We start from the raw sequence: 12,611 nt of genomic DNA on the forward strand, positions 1-12,611 counted from the left end.
CAGCATAGTCCTTAAGTGGCGTTTTCCCACTGTGATCGCCACCCCTGGGCGGGGAATGGAGGGGTGGTGCTCCCTCCACCCCACCGTCACCCCCACCCAGCCTCAAGCTCCCATCACGCCCGTCTAGGAAAACTCAAGAGAAGAGCGGCGACTTGACGGCGGTCCAGTTTGATTCCCGGAGCAGAAAACCTGAACTGGACGCCCAGTTTCCCCACGCATGTGGGCGGGACGAGGAAGGGGCGAAGAAGCAGGTCCGGCTCACTTCCGGGGTTCTTTCACAGCCTTCCGACCGCGGACCGCGGCCGGCTCCATCTGTCCACGCCTCACAAAGACCTCACAGCAGGTTCCCAGTACCCCGTCTCCCCAGCCTGATCTGTGAGCTTCGGGAGCGCAGGCAGGGCACCGGCCCCAGCACCCAGGAGGGGCTCCACGGAGGGTGTGTCAGTGACACCGGCTGATCTTGGCGGACGTTTCAGTTCAGTTCAGTCGCTCAGTCGTGTCCGACTCTTGGCGACCCCATGGATTCCAGCACGCCAGGCCTCCCTGTCCATCACCCAAACTCATGTCCACAGTTTACTCGACTCATGTCCATTGAGTCGGTGATGCCATCCAACCATCTCATCCTCTGTTGTCCTCTTCTCCTGCCTTCAGTCTTTCCCAGCATCAGGATCTTTTCCAATGAGTCGATTCTTCTCTTCGCATCAAGTGGCCAAAGTATTGGAGTTTCAGCTTCAGCATCGGTCCTTCCAATGAATATTCAGGACTGATTTCCTTTAGGATGGACTGGTTGGATCTCCTTGCAGTCCAAGGGACTCTCCAGAGTCTTCTCTAACACCACAGTTCAAAAGCATCAATTTTCAGCACTCAGCTTTCTTTATAGTCCAACTCTCACATCCATACATGACTACTGGAAAGGCCATAGCTTTGACTAGATGGACCTTTGCAGACATTTAGGTTTGATCTGAAACTGGATGGGGTTTGAGGAAAAAGGAGGTCTAGTCCTTTATGGCAAGTAGGGGCAGCACAAGGCACAGACCTATGGAGGGGAAGGAAGCGCCCACTCCTGGAATAAAAGCTCATGTCCAGTTTGGAGGAAGAATCTGCATCTGACGCAGTGTTCCTCCCGCCCCCAGTGGAAGAGTTGAATTTTGAGGTACAGGTGGCTGCACAGGCGGGATGCTAACCTGACGGGCCCAAAGCCAGCAGGTTGCAAAGATAGGTGGGGTCGGCTGTCTTCAAGCAGCTGGTTTGACAGGCGAGGAAGGGGCGAGGAGAGGAGATTCAGAGTCCTACCCCAGTCCTAGCTCTGGGACTCCAGCCCCTCCTCAGGTTCAGACTGAGGAGTCAGTGCCTTGATCTCCAGGTGGTGGCAACTCTCGGGTCCCTCAGTGTCCCGCCCCAACCCCAGGGACCAGGCAACACCCCAGGCAGCTGCCGGGAACGCTTGACATCTAGGAGCAGGGGCAGCTCCTGGCCTGACTTGGGAACAGCTCAGGGTGGCAGGTGAGCCATCAGCCGCGGCGTCGACTGGCCCCACAGCCCATTTCTAACTGCATCCTTGCTCCTGGATGCTTTTCTCCAGCAGTCCTTTTAGAATCTCAACAGATGCACAGATTTGTGTCACCAGTCGCCACAGTGAAGGCAGGGAATGGTTCTACTGCCCCTGAAAACGACTCATACTATCCCCTCAGGCTCTTTCTACTGAATCTGCAACCACTGTCCTTTAAGAAAGAAACTATGCCTTTTTGACTTGCTTCTCCAACTTTCAACCTGCTGGATAATATCTTTGCATCTTTTTAATCCACCGTGAAACTTTGAAGTGTATACATTTATTTTGTTTGGGACAGAACTGGTAATGTTTCTAAAGAAAGAAAACTGAGTCAGGCATGAGAGTGATTAGGAATTTTTCTTTCATTCTCTGTTTTCCTTTACCTGGAACCGGGAAGAAGGAAAAGATACGCAAGGGAACAACGCAGAGTTCTGCAAAGGCAAAGTCCACACCGATGATGTCTATCAGAATCTTCTCGGAAACGTTGGGAGTCCAGAACATCACAAAACAGAGCTGCCAGGGGGAAAAGGGCAGGAAGCAAGATTATTAGAAAAAGGTGTAAAGGAGTGAAATGTGACAGGTATTACATGGTCCCCGAGGAGCTAGGAAAGAGGGTGAATGTGCCCAATTGGGGGGCTGGCATGTGGGTCCTCAAGTGCCACTGCCTTGCTCTCTTCTTACCTGACACAGGTAAGACCCTGGCCATTCATCACACCTGCCCACAGGAAGCCTGGCAGGGGGGCCCAGGTGGGAGCTAGGAAAGAGGGTGAATGTGCCCAATTGGGGGGCTGGCACATGGGTCCTCAAGTGCCACTGCCTTGCTCTCTTCTTACCTGACACAGGTAAGACCCTGGCCCATTCATCACACCTGCCCCACAGGAAGCCTGGCAGGGGGGCCTAGGTGGGAGGCAGGCATCTGAGCAGGTAGCCACACCAATGTAGAAAGTTTACATAGGCTGCTGGACAACTCAGTTCAGGGTGAACATGTGTATTCATGTAATTTTTACAACTTTAAGCAAATAATAAAAAGTAATCTGAAAGTATCTGGATGCATGCAGAACTCCACTGAATCAGATCTGGGAGTAGGAGAAGGGGTGGGGCAGGCTGGGAGAAGAGCTGCTGTTGGGGGTCAGCCCTTAGGGGACCGACTTTTTAAGCTTTGTGTAGGTATAATCGATAGAAAAACTGAATTTAAAAATGTAACAATATAACTTTGGAAGAGGGTGTTAGACAAATGCCAGTTTGTCTAACACTTGGCCAAGTTAAATGCCAATTTCATAAAATACTTCTCTGCTTTTCTTAAGAGGCAAGTGATTCTTCTCTAAGATGAAAGTGAATGCATTATAAAGTGAATTGCAGTTGTTCCCTGGTGGCTCAGCAGTGAAGGATCTTCCTGCCAATGCAGGAGATACGAGAGACTCGAGTTAGATCCCTGGGTCAGGAAGATCCCCTGGAGAAGGAAATGGCAACCCATTCCAGTATTCTTGCTGGGAAATCCCCTGGACAGAGGAGCCTTGGTGGGCTACAGTCCATGGGGTTGCGAAGTGTTGGACACAATACCACAACAGAAACAGAACTCTGAAGGTTTAGAATATGGGCTCCTCTGTCCGTGGGATTTTCCAGGCAAGAATACTGGAGTGGGCTGCCATTTCCTACTCCAGGGCGTCTTTCTGACCCAGGGACTGAACCACGTCTCTTGTACCTCCTGCATTGGCAGGTGGGTTCCTTACCACTGGCATGACTTGGAAGCCCATAACAATGTTCAGGCTTTGGGTAAATTAAGTTTCATGGAATTAGACTGGTCCTCAACCCCATGGACTGCAGCCTACCAGGCTCCTCCGCCCATGGGATTTTCCAGGGAAGAGTACTGGAGTGGGGTGCCATTGCCTTCTTCGAGTTACTATGTCATGTTGAAATTTATTAAAAAACATTTTGGTGGATTTATTATCAATATGTTTCACTTTTATAAGTGCAATGGAACTTTTATTCTATCTTGTATTTTTCAACATCTGGGAAAATATTCCATTTGATTTTCAAGGATGACAGACGTACTATCATGTAATCCTGTTGCCTGATGGCAGTACTTCCACCGCATATTTGACAAGAAGGGAAAAATACTTCCTTAGATCTAACAAGAGCTCAGAGGCTTTATTACCGAGTGGCCTGGACAAGTGGCCCTGCCGTCTTTTCCCACTGCAAAGCTGGTTGCCAGTTAGTCATTCATGCCCACAGCTGGGTGTGGTGGCAATTTCCCTGAGCACAGCACTGGGACTCAGTCCCTTTTCTTGACGGGATCATCCCTCCCTCCAAATATTTTCCACAGCTATAAGCATTACGTGCTAAGTGAGCATCACCCCAACTCTGGACTTGATCAGGACTTATGGAGGATAAGCTGTCTGGGGTTCCTCACTGGCTGGAGTGAGCTCTCTAGGCTGCATTCTGATAAAAGAAAAATTTAAGTTTCCAGGAAAGTCATAGGCAGGCTTTCCTTAGTTTGTAACCAATGATTATTTGAATATGAGATAATGCAGTCTCTCTGTGCCTTGCAAAATCACTGTAAAGTGGCTTTTAAATGACAAAAAACTGAGGAAACAGGAGAGGGTAACTTCGTGTCAGAAGGAAGGTGTGAGCAAGCGCCTGCAACAAAGGTTACTTCCTCCCACCAACTTCTCGGCACCGATTATGTCCACCTGGAGGCTTTCCACTGCCCTGGAGGAGAGGGCCAGTAACCCCTGGAGGAGAAAGTCCAACCTCAGGCTTCAAGATAGTGAGTGCATCCATTATTAACAGAGACACTGCCATAAGTACCCTGAGCAGGTGACTAGTTCTGGTCCCCTGAAAGCAAAGCAGTAAGGCTTGATGGATCTCTAATGGAGCTTCTCAGGAGGGAGGCTTGTCGTTAGATCTAAGGAATTATTTTTCCCTTCTTGTCAAATATGCGGTGGAAGTACTGCCATCAGGCAATAGGATTAAATGATAGTACATCTGTCATCCTTGAAAATCAAATGGAATATTTTCCCAGATGTTGAAAAATACAAGATAGAATAAAAGTTCCATTGCATTTATTGATACATCATTTCTAAAATTCACAGTGTGGTTTAACTTGGTACCACTAAGTCCCTCTGTTCTCCATGCGGTACCCGTCTGTGCCAAGCACATCCTACAAGGCCCTGTCAAGGCCACTGAAGTGCTTCTTCAGAGTTTTTAGCCCCACACACCTCCAGCCTAGGTTGGGTCTTTCTCTTTAGCTGCTCAGTTACATCCGACTCTTTACGACACCATGGATTGTAGCCCACCAGGCTCCCCTGTCCGTGGAATTTTCCAGGCCAGATTACTGGAGTGGGTGGCCATTCTAGAGCAAAGTAACTGACTGCTCTCAGTCTGATCTGGGCCTCAGCAGTCACAGGTTTAAAGAGAAGAAATACCACATGGATCAATGCTTCCTTTTTTTTATCTCCCTCAAGTCTCTGAATGTGACTCAACCTTTGCCAATCTGACCCATGTTTCCAGTATGAAAATGCTCCTTGCCTTCCAGCTTGCTTCTTAAAAAAAAAAAAAAAAAAGACTGGTTCCAGCATTGCCCAGAAAGGAATATATGTAATTCAGCATTACGTATAGTGTTGGTTACAAGCTGCAATACCTATTTGCGGGTCAAAATTATCCAAGAAACATACTGAGCCCGAGCACTGTAATCAGATGAGATTTAACCAGTCTGTTTCAGAAAACAGGAAACTCTAGAAGGTAACCTAACAAAGACTCTTTCAGGCAAAGTGTCTTTCTGATGCGTTCACCTGGAGTAGTTTCAACTTAGCTAATGCCCTCTGAGTTGACCAGAACATGCCGTGTTCTTCAAATATTTGCAGAGCCTAATGGCATTGACTTTTCCAAACCAGAACACAAACCTAATAAACGACTGACAGCAAAGATGATTTGTTTCTTGGAGTCGCTGCAGGGTTGGGTTTTCTGCTGCTGAGTGTGCAGTCAACATTATCTCATTAGGAAGCAGCCAGCAAAACAGAACAACCCACTCCATGCCCAGATCTTGATTTTTCTGTTTATTCTCTAATAAAAAGAACCAGAGCTTCTTGGAGAAATGGCTTATTCTAGGACTAGGGTGGGAAATGTACAAGATAATCAGCTTGAAACACAGGAACCCAGAAGAGAGAGATCCCAATGGCAAAGCTGGAGGAGTCAGAGCAGCTAAAAATGATGAGTTAGGACCACAGGACACTCATATACAGATACGGCTTTCCTGGGGACATGGGTAAAAAATGCCTGCCAGTGCTGGAGATGCAGGTTCAATCCCTGGGTCGGGAAGATCCCCTGGAGAAGGAAATGGCAGCCCACTCCAGTATTCTTGCCTGGAAAATCCCATGGATGGAGGAGCCTGGCGGGGTACAGTCCATGGGGCTGCACATAGTCGGACACGAGTTAGCGACTAAACAACGACAAACTACACTGATATAAGTAAACAAACGGGGAGACTTACCTGGTGGTCCAGTGGCTAAGAATCCAGCAGGGAACATGGGTTCGATCCCTGGGCTGGGAACTAAGATCCCATATGCCTCAGAGCAGCTGAGCACATGAACCACAATGAAAGAGCCCACGTGACCCAGTGAAGATCCCGAGCGCCGCAACTAACAACCAGAGCAGCCAAACGTCAACGAACGAAGCAAACAAGAGGGACGGATCTCCGGCACAGAACGCCCAGTCATGTACGTAGCTACTCTCCTCTCAGGGAGGTGGGCATATCTCCCACATCTGAAATGTGGGCTGATGACTAACTTCCCTCTAGAAAGAGGACAGGGAGAAACCCAGCAAAGACAGGCTTAGCCGTCAAGGTAATATCATCAGTAGTGACAAGTCACGTTGATAGCGTGATCTCTTGATAAGATGGGATGAGAATGGCCATTTACCTCTGTGGTTTTCCCCTGGAAAGCAGTCTAACCATGAGAAAACCCCCAGACAAACTCAAATTGAGTATCTAACCAGTAGTCCTTGAAACTAACAAGGCCACAAAGACAAGCCAAGTCTGAGGAACCCCCACAGACCAGACGAGGGTAAGGAGACGTGGTAGCATGGATAGGATCCTAGAGAAAGGACGTGAAGAAAAAGCTTGTGAAATCTAAATAAACTGTGGCATGCATGCATGCTCAGCCTCGTCCGACTCTCTGCCACCCTTTGGACTGTAGCCCACCAGGCTCCTCTGTCCAGGGAAGTTTTCCAGGCAAGAATACTGGAATACCCCATTCTTTCTTCAGGGGATCTTCCTGACCCAGGGTTTGAACCCCTGTCTCATGAATTGACAGACAGATTCTTTACCACTGAGCCACATGAGAAGCCTGAATAAACTGTGGAGTTTAGTTCATAATAATGTACAGGGGTTGGGTCCTTAGTCATGACAAATGTACCATAGCAGTGTAAGACGAAGTGTGGGGTGAAGGGTCTGTGCTATCTTCACAAGGCTTCTGTAAGTCTAAAATAATTCTAGCCAATTCTCTGGCAGTCCACCTGGTCTTCCCATGTGGCACTAGTGGTACAGAACCCACCTGGCAATGCAGGAGACCTAAGAGACCCAGGTTTGATCCCTAAGTCAGGAAGATCCCCTGGAGAAGGGATATGCTACCCATTCCAGTATTCTTGGGCTTTCCTGGTGGCTCAGATGGTAAAGAGTCCACTACGATGCGGGAGACCTGGGTTTGATCCCTGGGTTGGGAAGATCCCCTGTAACAGGGCAGGGCAGCTCACTCCAGTATTCCTGCCTGGAGAATCCCATGGACAGAGGAACCTGGCAGGCTACAGTCCATGGGGTCGCAAAGAGTCGGACAAGACTGAGCAACTAAGCACAGCAAAGCTAGGTTCCCAAATAGGGTGAGAGTGTACAGAAAGAATGGAGGAAGCCCCAACCTTACAGAAATAACACTTCTGGGCCTAAGATGCTACAATCTGACTCAGTGTGACTGGGATCACACAATGGGCATCTCTCTCAAGACCCTCCTCATCCGGAGTCAGTCCCTGACCCGCCCTGGGACTGAGTCTCCTTCCCAAGAACTAGGGATTGGAATTCGAAGAAGCTAATGGTCTCCATCAGCATTTGAACTCGAAGAACAACCAAACCCAGCATGTTGGGATGTCCGTTTATGCGATGTTGGGACATCCGTTCCTGCACATCCAGAGAGGATTCCTTTCCATGAAGGAACAATGCCATGTCTTCACTTAATTTCCAGAAGCTGTTGGCCATGCTTTTGAGGAACTCACAAAGCTGTCTCCATTACCCTGAGTAATCAGGATTAGCACTGTCAGAAATTCTGATGCCCTGCAGTTAGAAGTGAACTACACTGCAGCTGTTTTGAATTAAAATAGTCCACGCTGGGCATCAGTTTTATTTGGAGGTTTTACTGAGAAAGAAGGGTTCAACTTACGTTTAATTGGGTTTAAGTCTCCAGTAAGGTAAACCGGTGGTTAACCCTCAACAATGCCACATACAAGGCGGTGGTTACAGGCCTGGCACAGGACCGTGCGCTGAGGGGCCCGGGATCGGCACAAAATGCTCCCATCAGTGCCATGCACAGTGTAGGTGATCGATCTTAGCTGTCATCATAATAAAAGGTTTCCTGGGACCACAATATAGCGCTCACTGTGGGGTCATCAGCAGGTGTTGAGATTAGCATCAATTTTATTTTCCTCTTTGTACTTTTTCCTGTTTTCCAAAAAACTGTGTCTTCTTTTTTTTCTGGTTCAGAAAACATTTTAGAATAAAAGAGACCCCTCTTACTGTCTTTACAGATTAAGTCAATCAGGGCTTCCCTGGTGGATCAGACGGTGAAGAATCTGCCTGCAGTGTGGGAGACCCAGGTTTGATCCTTGGGTCAGGAAGACCTGCTGGAGAAGATCCACTCCAGTATTCTTGCCTGGAAAACTCCATCCACGGGGTTGCAAAGAGTCAGACACACCTGAGCAACTAACGCTTTCACTTCACTGTTCATCGTGCTGCTGACAGGGACGGGTGCAGTCTTGTTTCAGCCGGAGGAGCACCTTTCAGAGGTGGCTGACGGCTCGACTTTTACAGCAAGGGTCTTTGGAAAGTGCATCTGATGTCCGATCTGATTTACTTGGGGATGGGGGTGGAGGTGGGGTGGGGGGCAAAGCAAGGCTGGACACTATCGGACACACACAGGCCTGTCTGGCTTGTTCTCAGAGAGAGCTGGGGGGGGACCTGAGCAGCGCATCTGGCCTTTCGACTCTCAGCTGCACATCACGTTGTCTGTCCTTGTGTGGTGGAGGGTGGGGTGGGGGCGTTTCTGAAGGGTTTTGTAGGGCATGGTTGTGACTCTGGGAGCCTTGGGACATTGTGGATTGGAAGAGTGATATGATTGGATTATAATTTTGACAGGCTGTCCAACCCTGAATATTCACTGGAAGGATGGATGCTGAGCTGAAGCTCCAATACTTTGGCCACTTGATGCAAAGAGCCGACTCATTGGAAAAGATCCTGATGCTGGGAAAGATTGAAGGCAGGAGGAGAAGGGGACAACAGAGGATGAGATCGTTGGATGGCATCATTGACTCAATGGATGTGAGTTTGAGCAAGCTCCGGGAGACGGTGATGGACAGGAAAGCCTGGTGTGCTGCAGCCCATGGGGTCACAGTCAGACATGACTGAGCAACTGAACAACAACCCAGATCATGTGAGAACAGACTGTGGGGCGGCGGCGGGGGGCCAAGTGCAGAAGCAGGGACGGATCTTGTTGGGGGAGGGGCTACTCTAACCATCCCGCTGAGAGATGGCCCAGGACCAGGAGCTGAGAAACAGTCAGATCTAGCAGTGTTTGAAGTTAAGGGAGCTAACGAGATGTGCTAAGCGCTCCACGTGTGGTATGACAGGGTGTCATGTGACTGACTAAGCACCGCCTTCCTTTAGCTAGAGGCCTGGCTGCCCATGAGGGTCCCTCCTGGCCTGTCCTCTCCGCAGTCACTCTCCTTGCGGGTGGCCCCCTGAACCAGATGGGGCCATTTCTAAGAGCTTTCCTAATGCAAACCGTGAGGTCTTGAGAAGTCACCACATCCCCAACGGAATGACAGCATCTCATCAGGACTGACTCTTAGACCCAGTTCAGTTCAGTTCAGTCGCTCAGTTGTGTCCTACTCTTTGTGACCCCATGGACTGCAGCACGCCAGGCTTCCCTGTCCATCACCAACTCCAGGAGTTTACTGAAACTCACGTCCATTGAGTCAGTGATGCCATCCAACCATCTCAACCTCTGTCGTCCGCTTCTCCTCCTGCCTTCAATCTTTCCCAGCATCAGGGTCTTTTCAAATGAGTCAGTTCTTCACATCAGGTGGCCAAAGTAGAACCAGGGGGAGCCCCAATTTTGAAGGAAAAAAGAATGCCGTTTTACTAGTGTGGCAATGCTTAAGCAGACCACGTGTGATAAAAGCTGATGAGCCCGATTCCTGGGGAGCAGCCTTAAAGGTGGTGACGGGAGCAAGCTTGTAGTCATCGCCAGACAGAATGGGCCGCTCTCCTGTGGGGCTGCTGATCAGGGACCACTGACCCAGCCTCTGAAACAGCGAACAGTCACGTGGGCATGGAGACAGAGGGGCGTCATGGGAGCGGGTGATGGAGAAAAATACTTCAATGCGGGAGGTAGGACCGTGAGTATTACAATAGGGTACAGTGAGGAGCTACATAAAAAGGGGGACTTTTTATGTAAGGTCAAGCCAGTAAAACTTTTAGTAAACTGAAACAGATGGAGTAAACCACATCTATTAATGAGAGAAGAAGAGCTTGGTTTTCAGTTAAGCCAGAGAGCATGGCAAGGCTTTTTAGAAAGTGTTTATGTACTCTCTAATATTCTCAGTGTGGCTAGTCTCTAGTTACAATTATTATTATACATCTACCTGGAATACTTTCTCATGGGGGGGTTGATGCAATGGTTACAGCACATTTCTGATAAAATATTAACATTTTCAGATGCGATTTTAAAAATGCATTTGAGAATATGAAAACGAAATCACCTGTTATCATTTAGACTTAGTGAAACTGCCATATACACATAAGAGCAGTTGGTGCAGCTTTCAGATATAAGATGATTAAAATTCTTGGTAACTCTAACTAACATTAAACACTCGGTAAGTGCTAGTCGCTCAGTCGTGTCTGACTGTGACCCCATGTCCTGTGTGTAGCCCGCCAGGCTCCTCTGTCCATGGAATTCTCCAGGCAAGAATACTGGAGCGGGTGGCCATTTCCTTCTCCAGGGGATCTTCCTGGCCCAGGGACTGAACCCAGGTTTCCTGTATTGCAGGCAGATTCTTTACCATCTGAGCCACCAGGGAAGAATTGATTGGTTAAGAGTTTTTGAGATAAACAATATGCTTCCAACAGCAGGGGGCGCCATGCACTAAGCCCGCGGATGGAGCTCCAGTTGTTCGCTTGTGCCCATCCCATCTCTGCAGAATGTTCTTTCCTTACACGATTTGAAGAATGTTTAGAGAGTTCCAACCTTAGTTTATGTTGAGCCTTTACTTTTCTGACTGTTAATAGTCAAATCAGAGCTTGCTAGAGGCTGGGGGGGGGGATGGGGGGATGGAGAGTTATTGTTTAATGGGTAGAGAGTTTCACTTTCCCAAGATGCAGAGTTCTGGGGACAGACGGCAGTGACAGGTGCAGTACTGAACTGTGCACTTAAGCAGGGGCTAAGTTATATGTGAGGGGTTTTTTACCACAATTTTTAAAAATCAAAAAAATTGGAACCTCTTTGTAACAACACAATATGCTTGTTCATCTGCTAATTGTTTTAAGAATGCACTGTGAACTGTTGGTGGGAATGTAAATTATGACAACGGCTATGGAGAATAGTACTGCAGCTCCTCAAAACACTCGAGTTGCCATATGATCCTGCAGTTCCACTCCTGAGCATGTATCTGGACAAAACTATAATTTGAAAAGATACACGCATCCCTACGTTCACGGCAGCACTATTTACAACAGCCAAGACATGGAGACAACCTGAATGTCCTTCAGTAGGTGAATGGAGAGAGGATTTGTGTGTTTTTTTTTAAGTCGCTCAGTTGTGTCTGACTCTTTGCGACCCCATGGACTGTATGGAATTCTCCAGGCCAGAATACTGGAGGGGGTAGCCTTTCCCTTCTCCAGGGGATCTTCCCAACCCAGGGATAAAACCCAGGTCTCCCACACTGCAAGTGTATTCTTTACCAGCTGAGCCCCAAAGGAAGTGAAAGAATACTGAAGTGGGTAGCCTATCCCTTCTCCAGGGGATCTTCCCGACCCAGGAATTGAACAGGGGTCTCCTGCATTGCAGGCGGATTCTTTACCAACTGAGCTATGAGGGAAGCCCAAATACATATAATAGAATACTACTCAGCCATAAAAAGAATGCCATTTGCAGCAACATGGATGGACCTAGAAGGTATCATGCTAAGTGAAAAGAAAGAAAGAAAGTGCAGCCGCTCAGTCGTGTCCGACTCTTTGCGACCCCATGGACTGTAGCCCGCCAGACTCCTCTGTCCATGGAATTCTCCAGGCAAGCATACTGGAGTGCGTTGCCATTTCCTTCTCCAGATACTAAGTGAAAGATGTCAGAAGGAGAAAGACAAATACCATATGATATCACTTATATGTGGAATCTAAAATACGACACACATGAACTTATCTAGGAAACAAACAGGTTCACAGACGCAGAGAACCGACCCGAGGGGCGGAGAAGGGGTGGAGAAGGGATGGATTGGGGGTGTGGGATTAGCAGATGTGAACTATTATATATAAAATGAATAAACTACAGGGTGCTACTACTGTATAGCACAAGGAACTACATTTAATATCCTGTAATAAACCACAATGGAAAAGAATGTGAAAATGTCTGTGTATATATATGCATATATATATACATATATATATATATACAATGACTGAATTGTTCTGCTATACATCAAAAATTAGCACAACATTGTAAATCAACTATCCTTCAATAAAATAAATGTAAAAAAAAGAATGCACGTGTGGGTTTGTACTGTCATGCTATTACAAGGTAGGGATTTGGGG

At 47.9% G+C, this 12,611-nt stretch overlaps 1 protein-coding gene across 1 annotated transcript in view; it reads right to left on the reverse strand.

Moving 5' to 3' along the window:
• Positions 1-12,611, reverse strand: part of ANKH (ANKH inorganic pyrophosphate transport regulator) — a 170,547-nt gene that overhangs the window by 3,694 nt on the left and 154,242 nt on the right. Inside the window, exon 9 of the mRNA XM_010858798.1 lies at positions 1,933-2,062. Coding sequence (XP_010857100.1) covers positions 1,933-2,062 — 130 coding nt within the window. The remainder of the gene's footprint in view (positions 1-1,932; positions 2,063-12,611) is intronic.

The sequence above is a fragment of the Bison bison genome, unplaced genomic scaffold (genome assembly GCF_000754665.1).
Source record: "Bison bison bison isolate TAMUID 2011002044 unplaced genomic scaffold, Bison_UMD1.0 scf7180017864440, whole genome shotgun sequence".
Taxonomy (NCBI): domain Eukaryota; kingdom Metazoa; phylum Chordata; class Mammalia; order Artiodactyla; family Bovidae; genus Bison; species Bison bison.